At 40.3% G+C, this 18,408-nt stretch overlaps 2 protein-coding genes across 6 annotated transcripts in view; one reads left to right on the top strand and one right to left on the bottom strand.

Moving 5' to 3' along the window:
- The window catches only part of ATP10D (ATPase phospholipid transporting 10D (putative)), a 45,544-nt gene extending 44,632 nt beyond the window's left edge, over positions 1–912 (bottom strand). For 3 of the 5 annotated variants that reach the window (XR_007203653.1, XM_048303711.1, XM_048303714.1), the window contains exon 1: positions 473–549. The gene's annotated coding sequence lies outside the window, so the exon portion shown is untranslated. Of the gene's footprint in view, positions 1–472; positions 550–800 lie in introns of those variants that run through there. The other 2 variants (XM_048303712.1, XM_048303715.1) reach the window with 2 other exon arrangements.
- An 11,864-nt stretch (positions 913–12,776) lies between these two features.
- On the top strand, positions 12,777–18,135 carry COMMD8 (COMM domain containing 8). Its single transcript, XM_048303568.1, has 5 exons — positions 12,777–12,862; positions 13,470–13,625; positions 14,604–14,756; positions 16,409–16,564; positions 17,658–18,135. Exons 1-5 carry the CDS (start codon positions 12,818–12,820, stop codon positions 17,676–17,678), a joined length of 531 nt encoding a protein of 176 aa, XP_048159525.1. The 5' UTR covers positions 12,777–12,817; the 3' UTR covers positions 17,679–18,135.
- The last annotated feature ends 273 nt before the right edge of the window (positions 18,136–18,408 follow it).

The following is an 18,408-nucleotide window of genomic DNA, read 5'->3' as shown; positions in this document are numbered from 1 at the left end:
TAAGTCTACTTCCTTGCCATGAATCTGTAAAGCAGTAAAAAGCTGACACCTCAGTCACCACCGTGAACTATTAAAACAAAGGCCTTTGTTTCTGGACTCAAAGTCGAGGAGATTCACATACGCAATGCCGGGGGGGGGGCGGGGGGGGGGGGAGGCGAGGGGGTCTCGTGGCCCAGGGAACATTTGAAAACATAAACCCACAAATCGTCCTTTTCCACCGCCCACGACGTTCCAGCCACCGCCGGGTTTCGCAGAGGCCGTTCCGGTCCCGGCAGCACTTCCCGGGCCGGCTGCCGGTGCGGGTAAAACACCACCCGTGGGCGGGCTGAGGGGACCTCCCCCGCGGCCGCGGCTTCCGCGTTTCCCCCGCCACGTCTCGGTCCCGGAGCCCGGCACCGCTGTCCTCCCGCGCCACCATCCACGCACCCGACCACGCGGGCGAGCTGCCCTGCTGAATCTGCTCTGGACTTACCGATGGATCCGCGCACATCCCCGGGGAATGGCCGCGCGCCGGCCCCGCCCCGCCGGTGCTGCCCGGCTCCCTGGCCGCCTCCGCCCCACCGCCCCTCACCTGCCCTCACCGGCCTTTGGCCGCTCGTTCCTTTCGCCTCTTTCCCGCTCTGATCCTTCTCCCCCGAGGCGTGACTGAGGCGGGACCCGCCGGGCCGAGCTGCGGCCGGGGACCCTTCCAAAAGCGGCTCCCCCGCACGCCCCACGGCTCTGGGCGAGGGAGCTTTGCTCGCTGCAGTAGAGTCTATGACGCTTAGTTAGTTATTGTTTAAGGTTAGTTTTTTCTTTACCTTAAGGCCTCAGCAGATGGAGGTTGTGGTAGGAGTATGACTGTCACAGAACCTGACGCCCTTGACAGCTCGTCAGGGAAACAGATGTTCTTACTCTTTTACAGTCATTTACAGAACTGAAGGCAGCTTGGCCCATCTAAACATCAAGTTTTCTAGACACTGGGCTAATCAAGACTAGCAAACACTTCCTCTTGTTTTCTAGGAAGTAAGCCTCTGGCTATTGAGAAACTGCCCAAATAGTCTTGAACAAATCACTGCCATCAGGATCTCTTGGTCCCTATTGAAATAGCCCGCGGTTACCAGTACTTGTCCAGTGTCAACAATGAATTCCTAACAGAGAGCTGGGAGGGCTGTGCTGTGCAGCAGTACCTGGTTGTGCTCTCCTTCCCATTTATGTGCATGGTGTTGTTTTCCTCTGTTGTCCTGCATTCTAGCATGCCCTGCACCCCATACCACACACTGAAAACATTTTGGTTGTGTTCAGTGAACACCTGCTGATGGTCTGTTGTGGTGACCGGTGATCATACATTACAAGGGACAGAGAGTTCTCAGCAAGCCCCTACTACCACGGATGCTTGTTCTGTTGTGTTAATCTATCCCAGTTTGGATTCCCCGGTTGGCTGTCAGCCTCTACCCCTCATCACTCTCCCAGAGCTTCCCCATTGGCCCCCGTTGCCTGGTCCTGCCTTTTCCCCGCCCCCGGATAAAACTGAGTTTTGGGATCACGTTCGTATTTGCTTCCGCAACCTTTGACAGTGTAGCGGCAATAAATTCTCCTGCCGGAACGCACGCAAATGCCCTTCTCGACTCTTTGCTACCGACTATAATACTGAACCCACCCGTGCGGCTGTGGGTGCACGCGGGACCCCACAGAGCTGGGCAGGGACAGTATTAGTCTGTTCTTTGGAGTGCCCATGTGGCTAGTAGAAATTTCAAAACATACTGGCATGTCAGATGGAATAAAAATTCTACATGAAGGAAGTCTGCAACTACTGCCTTGAAATTATGTAGGTTTTTCTTCTTGGCAGGAAAAGATGTGGAGTTCTGTTTCCTTGCAGGATCTACCACCTTTGCTGGCTCACGTGCTATAGGAAAGAGGAGTCAACTCTGGGAAGAGCAGAGCAAGCTGCTGCAAGACACAAGGTGGTAGTAGGCTTTGCCAAAACCCAGTTACTTTAAAGTGATTTAAGGTTAACATTGATTTATTGGAACATTAACTTGGCAGGGATGTTTGACGAAGAGAACATCACAGAGCTTATAACCAACCACAGCTATTGTAATCACATTGCAGCTGTAAATAATTCATATCCACGTGCTTACATTTTCCATTCATATTTTTTTGTGCATGACAGTCCATTCTGTAAGCCTACAACTACGAAAGGCATTATTTTGTTTCCCTTGTTTACGCAGCAATAACAATTGCCTCAATTAGGCCTGTACATCAGTGCACACAAAAATATCTGACCAACCCATGAATGAGCCACCCTGGCTGCCAGAAAGAGCACAGCTGCCTTAGTGCAGCACTCTGTGCAGTTTAATTAGATGTGTTGAAGCAGAGCATATGAGCTGCTTGGAGAGGTCAGGCTGATCAGGTGAGTGGGAGACATTGCTGACTCCTGACTTGGCCATTACATACAGGTTTTCACTTTTATACTTCTGTAAAACTGTCCAGTAGTGTGAATGGTCTTGATCCCAAGCACGCAAAGCAACCATACAGCATGTCTGAAGTGTAATTAAACCGTCTTCTCCCAGGTATCCTATGGAAGAGTAACTACAAAGAGCAGAATCACCAGAGATGATGCTTGATTGAGAAATCTCACTGATTGCTTTTCTGCATGGAGGTAATAACACTGAATGTCCTCCACACAGATATATCCCTTTTATTTTCACAGAGACATCTGCAAGTGTCTTTTATACATTTCCTGAACTGCCACATGAAAAAAGAAAACTTTGAAGTTCAAGTCATCCAGGGTAGTGGCAATTAATAAAAGAATGTGATCCTCACCTGTCAGTCCTACCTCTTCCTCCTGTGAACAGTAAGTGCCCATGCATTAACTGTAAAAATTCAGTCAGAAACAATGGCTTCAGACCAGCTTTGGAGTCACACAGAAGAGCTAAGTGAACTAAATTCCATTCTGATCTTAGGTAAACCACTGAGTGCCCTCTCTGCTGGAAACCACCATTAATGAAAAGAAGAATAATGACAATTCTGTTACCTCTTGGTGATGATATGAAGACAAATATGGTTTTAAATAAGAGGCTTCTCAAAACTATGGTCATTGATGAGATGTGAATACCCTAAAAGTATTGCTTTGTAAGTATTAAAATAATAGTAATGTTGATACTAGAAGTACATTTTCTTCAGTAGCTGTATTTCTGACAAGAACTTGGACTTTTCTTTCCCATCTTTGTGAATACCTTTCATAACGAAATCCAATAACTATTGTTGTGATCCAACCATGTGAGTGACCGTGTGTGCTCTGCACCCCTCCGTACTTTCTTGAAGTTTCAGGAATTTCCCTGTGACTTATATGGACTTAAGTCCGACGACCCAAGAGCTGTTGATGACTCCAAAACAGTCACAGAGCTCTTTGTGTAGTTCAAACCCTCTATCTGTTCATGGCTGCAATAACTCTGCAAGTACCAGCATGAACAACTCAGCCAGCTGTGCTCATACTGGCACTGTTTGGGACACATGAAAGAGAGAAACTCATGTGAACTGCCAACTAAACGTTGGCAGACTGAAAACTTTCCCATGAAGACCTGAAAGGAAGAGGGAGATTTGCCACAACATGCTAATCAAACATTTCCCAGAGCACCTCAAGTCAATGGAATGTGAAAACCTGAGTCTGATTCTTCTCTGGGAGAATCTCTTCCCCAGGGGAGAATCATACCCAGTGATGATTCCAGTGCCAAATCCACATAAATAGAAGTGCCAGTGGGGATTTGGGGTTGTAGACATAGATGGTTATCATTACTGCAGTGTGGATGCTCCCAGATCAGCTTAGTGCATTCATATGAGGTCAGTGGATGTATTAGAGAGATCCAGTGTGTATTCAACGTGTAAATAGTGACATATTATGGTATCCACTCTAGTTCAAATATATTTGAAGATGTGGTGGCATATTAATAATAACTTATAGCCAGAAAGGGAATAGGTTGTTACCCAGTAATTTCATCATGCTTTACTTTCTTCGCTCTGCAGTAAACGCAAATCATTTAACTGGAGCAGAGATTTCACAAAACCCCCCTTGAATTTTAAATGACATTGAATTACTGTTTACCACATCATTGGCTGGTAAATGTGTGTTTAGAGTCCTAAGAAATGTTGCCAGTGCAAATTAAGGCAGTCTGTTGTGCTTATCACTAAGGTAATTTCTTACTGCAAGATCCTCAGATATATTTCCTGGCAGGACCCCTGGAGGACAGATACACAGTGAACAAAACAGATGTTTATCTGCTCTAGTCTGTGTGTGCCCATAGCCTTTATTTACCATACACTGTCTAGATCTGTACTGGTTTATTGATTTCCTTGTGAGGAGATTGTTTTTATCACTGGAGTGAGCATTTTATAAATAGTTATGAATTTTCCTTCACTGCTCCCTGTGAGACAAGACGGTATTACTACTTTCAGGTTACAAAAAAAAATGGAAACAAGGGAGAATAAACACCACAACATGAAAGTGTTTGTTAGTGAATCTGAGCTTACATGCTCAATTTGAAAGACTGAGCATTTGTTTTAATATTTTTATAGTGCAAGATATATTCTATGTAAATTATGTACATTTTGCAAATCTTGAGAGAGGTAGAGAGTATGTAAATATGATCATGGGAACTTTCCTGAAAGGCACTTTCAGGGTCATTAAAACCTTGTTATTGCAAGCATGCTGTACAATCTGGTTCTTAAGCTGACTGAACTTTATCTAAAACTAGTTAGGTATTTTGCTCATACTACTGTACTAAAAAACTGCCCCAGAATATGGTTGCTGTGAGGGTTAAGAATTATCTTCTAGCTTCTAAACTCAATTTCATACCCATTTGCTCTTATACTAGCGGTGACCACTGCTTCCATTAAAAAATTCTTTCTGTTCCTGGTGTTTATAAATCCACCTTTGTTTTGCTAAAGTAAACCAGATAAGAATGAATCATATCAAACTGACTGAAGGCTAACTAAATTTTGAATAAAAGTGTCCAGCCAAAGGTGTAATGCAGTTCAACAATCCATTCAGACCTTAGTTAATGTTGGATAAATTGCTGTGACATAGCTTGTGTAGACAAGTTTTAAGGGAATAATTGACTAATACTCACTTGTAATCCTCATGCTTTGCCTGTGATTTATACCATCATGTTTAGGCAACTGCAGAACAGAAGGAATCAGGAAGCTGGCATTAGATGCCAGTTCTGGAGAGCAGTTACTAGCAGTCAGTAGCAGTTACTATTATTGGCATAAGACTTACTGATTGTTACTCACTGTGGTTTGGTACTGTGTGTATTAAGAACTGATTTTGTTCTAGAGATTTTCATTCTGCAGAAAGTAATTATCAGCTGGAATTTAACAAGGAATCTGAAAGTCTCACTTCTAAGAGGCTCTGAATTAACAAGACAAGCAGAAAATAATTTTAAATTAGATACTGTCAACTTACTGCAGCTCGTAATGCAGCAGGAATTTACCTCTTATCATGGCATTTTTACTTTATCCAATAGAGAAGCTGAGTTGGTAATCTATGGGGAGACTCCAGCTTCTAACAATCCATGTTCACGCCCCATGAACTAACATGGGCCCATTTAAAGACACAAATCTAACCCTAAAAAAAGGGAACACCATCTAATGCTGCTACTTGTGGACTGATGGAAAGGTGTGTATGATTGGAAAGTAGTTCTAGCTAAGTGGAATTGTACATAGGCAGATGGATGCACTTGGAAACTTGCTTTATTCCTTCTTTTTCTGTTTACTCTGATGTTGCAATTTCCCATGGCTAATCTTCAACCTTATCTACAGATGTAAACTTGTCATTAGCTGGTTTACACTGTTACAGTTTCATTGTGTGTCAAAACACTTTTGATATGCACTTATGATATGTACTTTTTGATATGCACTTATGATATGTACTTATGTGCCTTCCTTTTCCTGGTATATAGTAGCAAGTTGAGTTGTTGAAATTATCTGGTCCAGGAATAACCTTAATTCTACACTTTCTTTTTATCAAACCACTTTATCAGCTAACAAAAGGACCTGAGTCAGTGATATCAAATGAAATATTTAGTAACTGTTGCTTTTTTCTCTATCTTTGCTTGTATAAAGTTATTGTCTGGGTTATAATATTTTTCAAGGGTTTTTTTCCTATTAAATTTTTCTACAATTTTTCTAACACAATTTCTGCTGGACAGTGACTCCAACCTGCCAAGCAAATTTTGTAAATATTCTAATTTAGGTACCTATGCCACAATTACTATATCCATTTCTTGAACAAATAAAAATAATCCAGCAGATGGGTATGAAGATACCACTTGGACTTTTTGATTCTCTCAGGTATTTTCCACAAAGGAAAATCCAAGGCTGGTTTCCCATCAAAAAGTTAATTTAAGGTTAGGAAACCAAGTATCAGATTAAAAGTGTCCACAAGACACCACAATGAAAAAAATCTATTTTTATGGTTCATGTATATTGAAACATTTTTGAAGGTGAAACTTTGTCCCAGCAGACATTATATCTGATCACCTTCTAGAGCCAGTGTAAACCAAGATAAAGTATAAACAAAGATAAACCAAGACTGAGACAAAGCACAAGTACAGCTTTAGCTAACTTGGAAGAAATGTTACCACGTGGGTGTTTCTGATTCACTCAGCCCAGTGCATCACAGATCCAAGATAAATTAATGAAAAGCCATACCCATGGTAAAGACAAGAGAGATTTATACTTCCACAGGTATTGTAGGTCAAGTTCAAACTCAGAAGAAAGCCTAGGGTTTAAATGTAACCTGCACTGTGCAAAAATATTAAACCAACTGCTCTTTGCTAGAACTTTATGTCAGATATTCCATTGTAAATAACATACAGAAAAAGCACGTCCCATTTTCAAGTGAACAATTTACATGTTCTCCTCATTTTGCTCCTATAAGTAGAACTATTTAAGGAAAACTAGGAAAATTAACATAATTGTACATTTTCTATTTTAAGTCACTGAGTATTCCTCCGGAAATATTCTCCAAAGTGTGAAATGAAAATTTCTTACCACATTCTTTATTGTGTCAACTGGAAGAACAAGGAAGTCAGGTATTCACAAGGCAAACAAATTTTCTAGAGAGCTCTTCTCTAGAATTTGCTCCAGAGTAACTCTAAAAAAAAAAAAAAAAAAAAAAAATCACAAATGTCAGCTGCTTCGTTGAAAATTAAAAATACCTCTTCTGATGTAATAACATCAAACCACTGAAAACTTGGTGTGAGCAAAATACTAATCAAAATACTATTGTCACCCACATCATGAGATTCATTATTTTATTCATTATTCCTGTAGCAATTTTTACCAATCATTACTACAATAGCAAACTCTATTTGTATGTACCATTTTCCTGTGTACAAAACTCTTGCAATTGTGCATGAACTAGAGGGCTTCCAGACTTCTTCAGTTGGCTGGTAATGTTTTTAGGAAAATTAGAACATATTTCTTTTGTACCGAGAGAGATTATACATAGACAAGCTGAGATGTTTGTATTGGCATAGTGTCTTATTCATCAGCAGCTAAGCTATGAGAAAATTTCCAATGCAAAACAGTGCCTCTCTTCTTTTTGTGTCCTTGCTAATTTGAGACACTCTCAAACTTAAAAAAAAAAAAAAAGGGAATTACAGTAATATGATTCAAAGCACAATTTGTCCCAGGAGTCATGGAGGTCATGGGTCATGGTGGTTACACAAGTGCATCAAGAGTTAGCAAGGTTTGAAAAGCTGGTAAATATGCAGAAGCTGTCCAGGACTCTAACAACTGCTTCTGAAAATCTTGTTTTCAAATTAATATTTGAACAGTCAGTTAGCTTTGTAAGAAGTTGTCACTTTCATATTATTTGTTTTGATTTGTTTTGAAGAAGTCTATTCAATTGTTATTTCCCATGAAAAAGATAAGCAGAGGTAGGAAATAGCAGTGAAAATCTGCTCCATAGTGTATTATTTGGAGACTACAAAGAAGTCCAGACAATCTGGCTAATGCAATGTGCTGCCAAGCTGGACACAGTCTGAGAAAGACTTAAAAATCACAAGGCCATTTGCCCTGGGAGGAAGTTGGCTGTATTTACCCTGGAAGGGATTTAGTAAAAAAGCACTGCTGTGCCTTACTCTGGATGTATCTGTATAAACAAACTGCTTTTTCTTAGTCTGTCAAAATTACCTTCTCTTTATGTGTCCTTGGTTGAAACCACCTCTGTCAGCAGAAACAGAGTATTGCCAGTGTAACTTTCACCAACTGCTGTTTTCATTTCATTTCAAAATATGGTGGGATAAAAATAAAATCTATAGTAGCTGTAATAGTAGCTCTCAATTCAGAGTTATATAAGAAATACAGTCCATGAAGTCCCTGTGTAGATGGGATGTATGTAGTGGGCTGTTTATTATTTTAGGAATACTTTCTCCCCACTGCTATTATGACACATTGGTACAACTTGCTATGCAGCATATTCCAGCATCTACTAATTGTTGTTTACTACTAGGGTTAAGAGTCACCATAATCTACCTACTGGGCATTTTCTTTTCTGTTTTATGATGTCCAAAGATTTTTGAAAAGCACCAACATACTCTTACCATTCATTATTAATACTGAAATCTTAAGGTTAGATTTGGAGAAGCAAGGGAATATTTGGCTTAAAGTTTTACTACATCTGCCCTAAAAGGGATGACCAATTTTCTGTTGTTGTCATTTTGAATTCCAGACATTACAATCATTAGACCGGAACATTGTGAGTAAAATTCCAGTCCTGATGTGTACCTGGTGTTCAGTTCACCTAGAATTTTTAAGCATGAAGAAAGGGACAGAGAAGGATAGAAATGCTGACAATAGATTTTTCCTTATAAGATGGTATCAATAGAGCAGATAAAAATAAACTTTCTGCATGTTCCCTGAGCATGGGATAAGAAAAAAGGGTCTGAATTGTAGAAAGGAGAGTTAGGACAATATTCATAGATACTCTTGTAGGATGGCAGATGAAGACTCCTCCAATCAAAGAAGCTTATGCAAAGCGGGACAGGAGAGGAAAGGCCGGCTAAGTCTCTGAGTGCCCAGCTGTTTACAAAAGATGGTGACCAGTGGTACTCGTGAGCAGAGTCCCAGCTACTGACTCCAGTTTATCTTTTGAGCTGTTGTTTTAGTGGGTACAGGGCTCAAGTTCCTTGGGGTATGTAGTATGTCACTCTTCTGGTCTAAGCTATTCCTCTGCCTCTATCCTGCAGAATACTGGGTGTGACACCAGCTCCTGGCTCTTCTGCTACCTCAGCCAGGCAGGTGTTGAGATGTACATAGTACACATATTTTACAAGGCTATGATATTAACTGATTTCAGGCAATATGTACAATATTTTTTCCATCTGGTACTTCCAAGTATTCTTGGAGTGTTTCCAACAGTAGCAGTTCCTCTCTGAAGATCTTACAGTGTAGCAGAGCTCTTTTGAATGATCTCTTCAGTATGTTTTTGTCCGTGGAAGGTAGTACAGAGTTCAGGATATAAACTGTGTGACTCTAAGGTGGTGTTGAACCACAGGAATGTCCCTCAGAGCTATTGCTAGTTCTTTCCATGCAGTCTGTGGGAAGGACAGAACTGCTACAGAAACCAACAAGAAGATTTTGAAATATCAATGAGAAGTGAATTCAAGAACATGTAAGAAAGTTCTTCTTGTTATACCTCTTACAGGAAAAAGGAGACAAGATAGAGACAAGTGTAAAGCGGTGGACATAGACTGTATCCACTGTACATGACACACTGTACTCCTCATGTCTCAAAGAGTGAATACATGAGTATTATATTTACAGAACAGGGATGGGGGAAAGAACCAAAACTTCTCATATTTTTGTATATTCAAAATTTACAAGTAAAATTATTTGAGAAATTTGAGATTTGGCATTTGAGGGGAATTATGATTATAGATTATGAAGAGCAAATAGGTAGTAAAGTATGTTATGCACATCAGTGTCATGTTCATTCAGTCTCACTTCTGAACTTCACTGGCTCATCAGAGTGTAAAAATTGAGATACATTATTTTCAATCTCCTTCAGCTGCAGCATATCACTATGACCATAATTATACGTAAGCTTCTACAAAAACTTTCAAGATTCCTGGTTCAATAATTAAAGTGGTTCACTGATTGATATTCATGTGTCAACCAATTCATCTAAGTATGGGCTGCCATTTTGTCTTCCCCCTCAGTCCTAACTGCAAATATCACTTCTGTCAGAAGTGGTGCTGTTTGTGGTGGAAATCTAACCCATGAAAAAAAAAAAAAAAAGAGTGCAAAAATAAAATTACTTTTCATCCACATCAGCTGCAGTTTCATCCTGCAGCCCCAGGCACCCTAGTGCTGGCATGAGGGTCAGGGAGAGGAAGCAGAGCTGGCAACAGGGACTAGGGGGACCTCCCTTTTCCACGGCAACCCACATTTAGCTCAGCATAATCTAAACTGCAGTCTCAATGTTTCCACTGCATTATAAAAATGCATTTACTGTCCCCTTTGTGTTGGTAAAATACACAGTTACCTATTTATTTCTATTGACATACCTGTTTGATAGTTCCTTGTGGGACACTTATACTGGTGCTTGGATATTCTCCCCAACTGGATATACTTAGAGCAATGTAAAACACTATGCTAGTATATTATATACACATTATATATAACAGTTATTATATATTACCATGAATAATTACTACTATGTTGTTATGATAAAATGTATGCTAATATCATATTAATGACCTCTGGTTATTAAGTTATTTCCCAATGTTTTAATTATTGCCATTCTTCCAAAAACAAGGGCAACAAATGGATTGATCTTAAAATGGGTTTAATTACTGTAGTTTAGCTTGTGGGTTATGTTTATAAGCAAGTAAACCCCTCTACAAGTCATCAGCAATGTGGATAAAATAATATGAAGTTCACTCTACACTTTTCTCTCATAAAATTGCTTATTTCCTTGCTGCTCTGGAATCTCTTGCCTATGTACTTACTGTTCTACAAGTTTTCCTCCCTGATTTTGTGGTTATTTGAGAGCTTAACTTCAAGGGGTGGGGGTGGGTTGTTACTGCTGTGGTACAGAAGCATGAAAAGCAGGTATTTTTAAAGGTTAAGACTTGATGGCAGATCCAAATAATGCAGGTCCAAACAAAGTCCAAACTGCCAAAGGCCAGCTTTTTATCCCCTACTTCACTGCAGTTGAACATGGGCTCCGAAACATGGATTTAGTTAACCCAGCTGTGGTTTCCTTGAGCAGTCTGACTTTGCTCCTCATAGACCAATAGGCTTAATCAAAAATATTACTTTTAAAATACATATATGTGAAAAATGAAAAGTGAAATTCTTTACTCTTCGGACCTGCAAAAAATTAGCTGCTTTGAAAATGTTCACTGGGATAGTGTCACATGGGATGGCAGTTTCCCATCCTCTTCTCTCTGTTCGTGTCTTCATGCCTTACATCTTTGCTCTCTTTCATTTTTCACTTTTTTGATCCCTTTCAACTGAGTGGGACACTCACTACCTTTCTCTTTACTTCGTAAATTACTCCATTCCGAGTCTGGATCACCTTCGTGTTTTCTCCTGTTGTCTCTGGGTCTATTTTGTTTGGAGCAGACGCTCCCCCTTGTGCTCTGTTTTGTAGTGTGCAACATAGTACAGTCAAAGTGGATAGGTTTCCAATTAGCTAACAAAGAAAATTCTAGGGGAATAAATGAAATTATTATTGAAAATTATTTTTTTAATTCGAAATTTAAACTACTTCTCATTTTAACAGCAGCTTTGAGTAATTTCTCCATAATAAAATTGAATAAATTTCCAAGAAACCTTTCTTAAAAGTCTAATCTACTAGCAAACCCTGAGGAAAATGGGCAGAATTTGAAAGCTTTCAGTCAGCAGAACATGAAGTCGGTTCTTCTCCATGTGTTTCTTCTCCAAAACTCCCATGCACCACATCATTCCTACAAGGCCACATGCCTGTCTGTGAAGAAGCTGTGCTGCAGGCTGACTTAAGCAGCCTGGGTTTTTTACAAAGACCTTCTAACCACCAGCACGGACTTGTAGCTGCTGTGGTATTCTTACGGCCCACTGTTATACCTACATATGCATGACTGACTGTAAATTAGCCCAGTGATTTCAGTGAAATAAAGTCTGCCTACAGGTTAAGAGTCTCTGTGCAGTTTTGTGTCTTGCTGGGACTTGAATTCTTACAGGTTTTCTCATAAAAGCAATCAGGGCAATTTTGCTTCTTTGCATTCACATTCACATTCAATCAGTTCAACACATGGAAAGATCTCTGCTAATGCCAAAAACTTGTTCCATAAACCTCCTCCACTGTCTGGCTAGGATTGACTTCAGACTTTGACAATGCATTAAAAAGACGAGCTTTTCACGGTAAACACTGTACAAGCAGCACGGACTTCTGCAGTTAGTGTTCCTTCTAACTTCCTCAATTTGATTTAATGTCATAGAAGATGTGGTGCCTGTTGTAAGCCTTGAGCTTCCTCTTCTGACACCAGTTGCAAATTTAACCTGTTAAGAGTCAAAAAGCAAAGCTGCAAGACAGGCGGAATGCAAAAATAGCTCAAGCGTTATTGCATATAAAAGCTTGTCAAATCTGGGGCGTTCTGGCTTCACTGACCGTCTGACCGAAGGTCACACAGAGCACCCACTGGCCCCTAAGCGCACCCGGCACTCGCGGCGCCGGGGCTGGGACTCGAACCCGTGACATTGGGCAGAGGAGGGCGGGTGTTTGCCTGTGCGCATGCGCACCGCTGCCGGAGCGGTCACGTGGCGGGCGGGCCGGGCTGGGCCGGAGATGGCGCGGCTGCTGGAGAGGCTCCCGCCGGGACGGGCGCTCGAGGTGGGCTCCCCGCGGCCCCGGGCAGGGCAGGGCAGGGCGGGGCGGGGCGGGGCGGGGCGGGCGGTGTTCGCCGCGGGCGGGCTGGGGTGCTGCCCTCCGGTACCTGGGACGGAGGCAGGGCCTGCTGGCGGCGCGGGGCTGCGTAGCGGGGCCGCCCTCCCGCCAGGCCGCAGTGCCAGGGAACAGTGCTTTGGGAGACTAGAGAGGCCCGCGGGCTTGGAAATCAGCAGTCTGGGTTGTGCTGTGCAGCCTGGCAATCCCAGAGCACAGGTGACTGAAGCGCCCTTTGACGCGTCATCTCAGCACGACTCTAATTGCGCACACAATTATTCAGTCCCCTTGTAAGTCCCCGTATAAGGTGAATCTGCATCACGTTATGATTTCTATGGCCAGACCTCGTGAACTGCCTTTAAGGGGAGAAGGGAGGACAGTTCATATTCAGGGAGTACCCATTCGTGGCTTTTTTGCCTGGGCTGCAGTCTGGAAGCATCGAGGCAGTTCCCAGTGAAGGGAGGGGTGATAACTGAATTGCTTGATCAGTCTCATATCAGGTGTAGATTCACCGTGAGAGAATTATACTCATAAGTTGTGTATCCCATCGTTTCAGTTCCTTCATAACATAGTTGATGGCATCTGTGGCCGTGCGTATCCTCGATACCAGGATTATAGCAATGTTTGGAGCTTGTCAGAGTGGATGGAGGTTTTAGAGAAAACGAAGACATATTTCAAAACTGCAGTTGGCAAAAATATATCTGATGAAGAGGTAAGGGCTCATCACTGGTTAGCCTTGGCTTTGAGAGATCATGGCTGGAGAGATTAGTCTTGTAGTTTGTTTAATCCTGAAATATTTTTATAGGACAGCATTTTAATAGTAGTGGATTAAGCCTAAAGAGGTAAGCAGCATTTAGAGATACACTGCCAAGACTTCTGCAACAAAAAGTGAAATTGATGCTGATTTTTGAATATTTTTTTAGTATCCAGGATACTTGTTAAAATACTGGTTTAATCACTCAAATTGGTATGTTGAGTACCACCAGATTAAATTTGTTTACATAGTCTGTAAATAATAGTGCTCGTTAGCAATAAAACCAATTCACCTTCTTGTTTGGTTTTCTTTATTCATTAGTACTGCATTGAAGTGGTAAAATGTTGACTGTATGTAAATAAATTTTGTAAAAAATCCGACTGTGAATGGAGGATCATGTGGTACAGGGACTGTAATTCAGGACATTCCAGTACATATGAATTTTGCAAAATCTTGCTCCATTATTAGAAATGTTAATTCTCATGTCTTGCACATTGCTTGTATTTTGACCACCTGCTAGCAGCTGGGTCAAAGAAAGACATCTGTGTAGCCTTGAGGACCTTGAGGAGTATTTGTATTTCAGTTGAGCTGATGTATTTAGCCTCTGCCCTGATACTGAGAAACTTACAGACCTAAACCTGAGTTGTTTGGGTGTGTGATGTTCTTTGGATTTTAGGGTGGCATGTAAGAAGGCTGACAAAGCCTCCATTCTCTGGTATCTTTTAATTTAAATGACGATTTTTTTCTGTCTGTGTTGCTGTGGTAAACACTGACTCTTAACTATCAGAGGGCAGCCACAAAGGGCAATATAAGAATCAAGTCCAATATAACAGCTATCAGCTTAGATATATACAGAGCACAGCTATTGCACGTGGTATATGTTACTTCTGTGGTTCATAGTTCAAGTAATCATGGTTTTCATTTTTATTTTTGTAGGCTGCTAGGCAGATAATTGAGTTAAATTCAGACTGTCAAGAAGCAATCACAAAATGTCTGAAAGGTAGAAAGGAAGAAATCAGGAAGGCCCTAGTAGAAGGAGTAAATGCAATCTCTTCTGCCCAGCTGCAGGATTTTGACTGGCAGTTAAAGGTGAGAGTGTTGCCTTAATGTTGTTTAAAAGCAGTGTTCTACAACAGACAAATAACTATTGATACAGTCCCATTAGGCCTGCTCCCTCTGCAGAATGGTTCAATTTTTATACGTATTGGAAAAGCACATGAACGATAACACATAAAGACTTGCCAGAAATGTGTATAAACTGCAAAAGTAAATTCTAGTAATTTGTTTTATTTTGTTTTTCCTCTCTTTTCTTTTAAAGCTTCTCAGGGAGGCTTAGTGCTATTCAGGAACACCTGAAGGTTTTGTATGCTGTTATGATTTTGAGGCCTGAATAAACGGTATTTTTTCTCAAAGGAAGAGGAACTATATACTTAATTTTAAGATTAGTTGACTGATCCAGGATAAGTTTTGTTGACATTTTCAAATGCTTATATTTTTGCAATAAAGATTTAATAATTAGTTTGAAGTCATTTATCATTAGACTTCCTGTTTTGGTAAAAAGTCAATGATAATGGTGTTCCCTAAAGTAGGATGGTGGTTTGAGGTTATGAGGACATCTGGTCTAAATTAAACACTATCAAAGACTTAAAAACATTACTTACACTGTTTGTATTTTTGGTTAGACCATGAGAGCTGTTAAACAGATTTGTAGAGCTGTTAAGTAGTTTTCCATGTTAGCAAGAGTGCTAAATAATTTCTGCAGCAAACAGCTTTGGAAATCAAAGAGCAATGCCGAAAACAGACAAGTTTTTGTAAGAGCACATATGGCATCATAATGTTCTTTAGATGAACTGTTACTGGGCTTGATCTCTTGCTAACTGTGTGTACTGCTAACAAAAATACAGACTTATGTGAACTCTTGTTTTATGTTTGTGGCTTCTTTTAATTTTTTCTTCTAGGGAATTTATTGAGTTTCTTTCTGTTAGGTGATACAAATTTTGGTACATGCCTGAACTATTATTTTTCTTAAAACCACTTTTTTTCCCATTTGAGCTGGTTATGATTTTTTTTGCTTGCCATGGGTGAACCCTACCACATTCTATTCTCTAAATAAATAGGTCTGTACCATACTAACTTGTAGTATTGTCAACTGATCTTTGATTTTAATACATTTTAAAAGCATTATTTATGCTAGAGTGAGTATAGTAGTCAACAAAAAAGAAGGCACAATTGGCATATAATCTTCATCAGTGTTTGTCTATTAGGATATCTGACAAAGTGTTTGATCAGCTGCAGGGTGTTGAAAAATGCATAAAGGTCTCTTTCTCCTAACAGCCCCATTCTGTAAGACTCTTCTTGTTGATTAGAAGACCTGTTTGAATATGGTGATTTCAGAGTTCATATACTTCATTAAAGAGCCATGATCAAATGTATCCTTTCTTTTCACCTAGAATACCAAGGTGTGGATCCCAGTAATTTTAACAAATTGGTTTTGACAAGTGTATTGCTGTGAAGAGGGGGTCTTTATTCGATATATTGTTGGTATTAACAAACAAAAATCCCAATAAGAGAGGAAAAAACCCTGGAAGCTGCAGAGATGACTTGTGTGAAGTTAGTTTTGTCACGCTGATATTTGTTCTGGTATTAGAAGTTCAGTATAAAGTACAGATGTGAGATTATGAAAGACTAAAAATTTAATGGCTCCATCTTCCACTTTATTGATGTTTTGTCAATCTGTGTAGCTCGCTCTCTCCAGTGATAAGATCTCCATGCTGCAAATGCCACTCCTCAATCTTGATTTGGATGTGAGAGAAAATGGTGAAATTAAGCCGATTTCTATAGAGATGAATAAGGAAGAGTTGCAAAACCTAATAAATGCACTGGAAGCTGCTAATAAGGTAACTTTTACTGATTTAATCTTTTGTTACTGACTTGTCATGTACTGATTTATTTTAAGCAAAATTCATAGAATCATAGAATAGTTTGGGTTGAAAAGGACCTGTAAAGGTTGTCTAGTCTAAGCTCCCTGCAATGAGCAGGGACATTGTTGACTAGGTTGGGCTGCTCAGAGCCCTGTCCAACCTGGCCTTGAATGTTTCCAGGGATGGGGCATCCGTGTCCAGTGTTTCACCACGCTTACAGTAAAAAATTTCTTCCTAATATCTAGACTAAATGTATTTTCTTTAATTTAATACAATTACCCCTTTCCTGTGCTGAAAGATTGGTGAGAACTCCCATGTTCCCTCAGCTTCACAAAGCGTCAGTGTTTGGGAGAGTTATTTGGTTCATATTAAGTCCTTTAATTTCCATGGCATAGTAAATCAGGAAGAAAGTTACAAAGATTTCAATATAGTAACCCAGAAGAGAATTTCAAGTGAAAGAATAAGGTTGCTGAGACACTGAAGGGTCACAGATTTCTTAATAGAAAAGGCTAAGGAAAATGAGGATTTGAAGAAAATGGTGTTCTCATGAAATTACAGCCCTTAAGAGCTTTCACAGCTTGCTTGCTTATGGATTTTCTTCCCTGCAAAACTAAATAAAAATAGTATGTGAGCAAGGATTCTTCTGGGACAGACTTCAGTGTTCACATGGCCTTTGTTCTGCCTGAGGGTGTGTATGGAAGCTGTGGGATGTGGTCATGTACTTAGTTCTGTGGGCACACAAGGAGGAGTTCACTTCAGGGGAGTTGGTCCTTTGGCTCTGCCTTGTGCAGAGGGAATCTCACTGAACCTGGACTTGCTATTCTACTTTTTGGTTAGAGGCAGCTGAAGAATGGTTTGAGTGCAGTAAAGGGTAAAAAAAGTTACTGAAAGTGATGGTTGTGTGAGGTTGTAAAAGAACTGAGAGAGGAATGGTGTGCTTTCTGGAGGAAAGAAATGTTTATTCAGTTGCATCTTATACTGAAACAGAAAGCAAAAGGCTTCTTCTCATAGGCTGCTTAAGTTTTGGTCTTAACCAACTTTAATCTCATTCCTTTTCTCCTTTTTGAAGGTTGTTTTACAGCTGAAATGATGGAATTCAGATCATCAACAGTATCTGCTGGTGATGGCTCCCCAAATAATTTGGGGAAAAAATGTGTTTACTGCAAAGCAAAAAGTTTTGGTGCTGTAAAATACTGAAGTGAGAAGACTGTTCTGACTTGTGACCAAATGAACTACTAATCTTTCAATAAAAATAATAAAATCGTATATCTATTTGACCAAAAATATGAAAATCTAATGTACAGTTGCTATTAGTACTAAAGATTTACAGATGTTTGGAAGAGAATTACTTACAACATGTGCCATACTTGTTTTGGTAAAACTTTGGCAGTTACTACACAGGTGCCTGGTAAAACTAAGGCATCTGACTTGCATTGTATGTTACCTTATCTAAAGTGCCACGCTAATAAAGAACGTGAGAGTATTTGTAGCATTAATGTGTTTATACTTGTAAATATGGCAAATAAACACCTGACTTTGTGTGTGAATAATTGTAGTAAGTTATTTTTTGATTTATGAATCACTAAACTCAATCTTTTTAGATGCTGGGGGAAATCAGCTTTACAAACAAAACCAGTGTAGAACCACAGAATAGTTGAGGTTGGATGTGAGCTCTGGAGGTTATCTTGTCCAACTTCACTGCTCAAACAGGGTAACCTAGAGCCAGCTGCACAGGGCTGTCTCCAGATGTCTTGAGTATTTGCCAATGATTGAACCTCTCTAGGCACCCTGTTCAGTCCTCAGAAGTTGTAGAAAGAGCA

Source organism: Corvus hawaiiensis, chromosome 5 (genome assembly GCF_020740725.1).
Source record: "Corvus hawaiiensis isolate bCorHaw1 chromosome 5, bCorHaw1.pri.cur, whole genome shotgun sequence".
Classification (NCBI taxonomy): Eukaryota; Metazoa; Chordata; class Aves; order Passeriformes; family Corvidae; genus Corvus; species Corvus hawaiiensis.
Note: the sequence above shows the minus strand (reverse complement) of the source record. Positions and strands in the feature narration are given on the sequence as shown.

Excerpts from the sequence above, each read along its gene's own strand:
- COMMD8 (XM_048303568.1), top strand. The coding sequence starts at position 12,818 with ATGGCGCGGCTGCTGGAGAGGCTCCCGCCGGGACGGGCGCTCGAG. Across the intron at positions 13,626-14,603 it reads AAAATATATCTGATGAAGAG|GCTGCTAGGCAGATAATTGA; the intron begins GTAAGGGCTCAT and ends TTATTTTTGTAG. Across the intron at positions 16,565-17,657 it reads CACTGGAAGCTGCTAATAAG|GTTGTTTTACAGCTGAAATG; the intron begins GTAACTTTTACT and ends TCCTTTTTGAAG.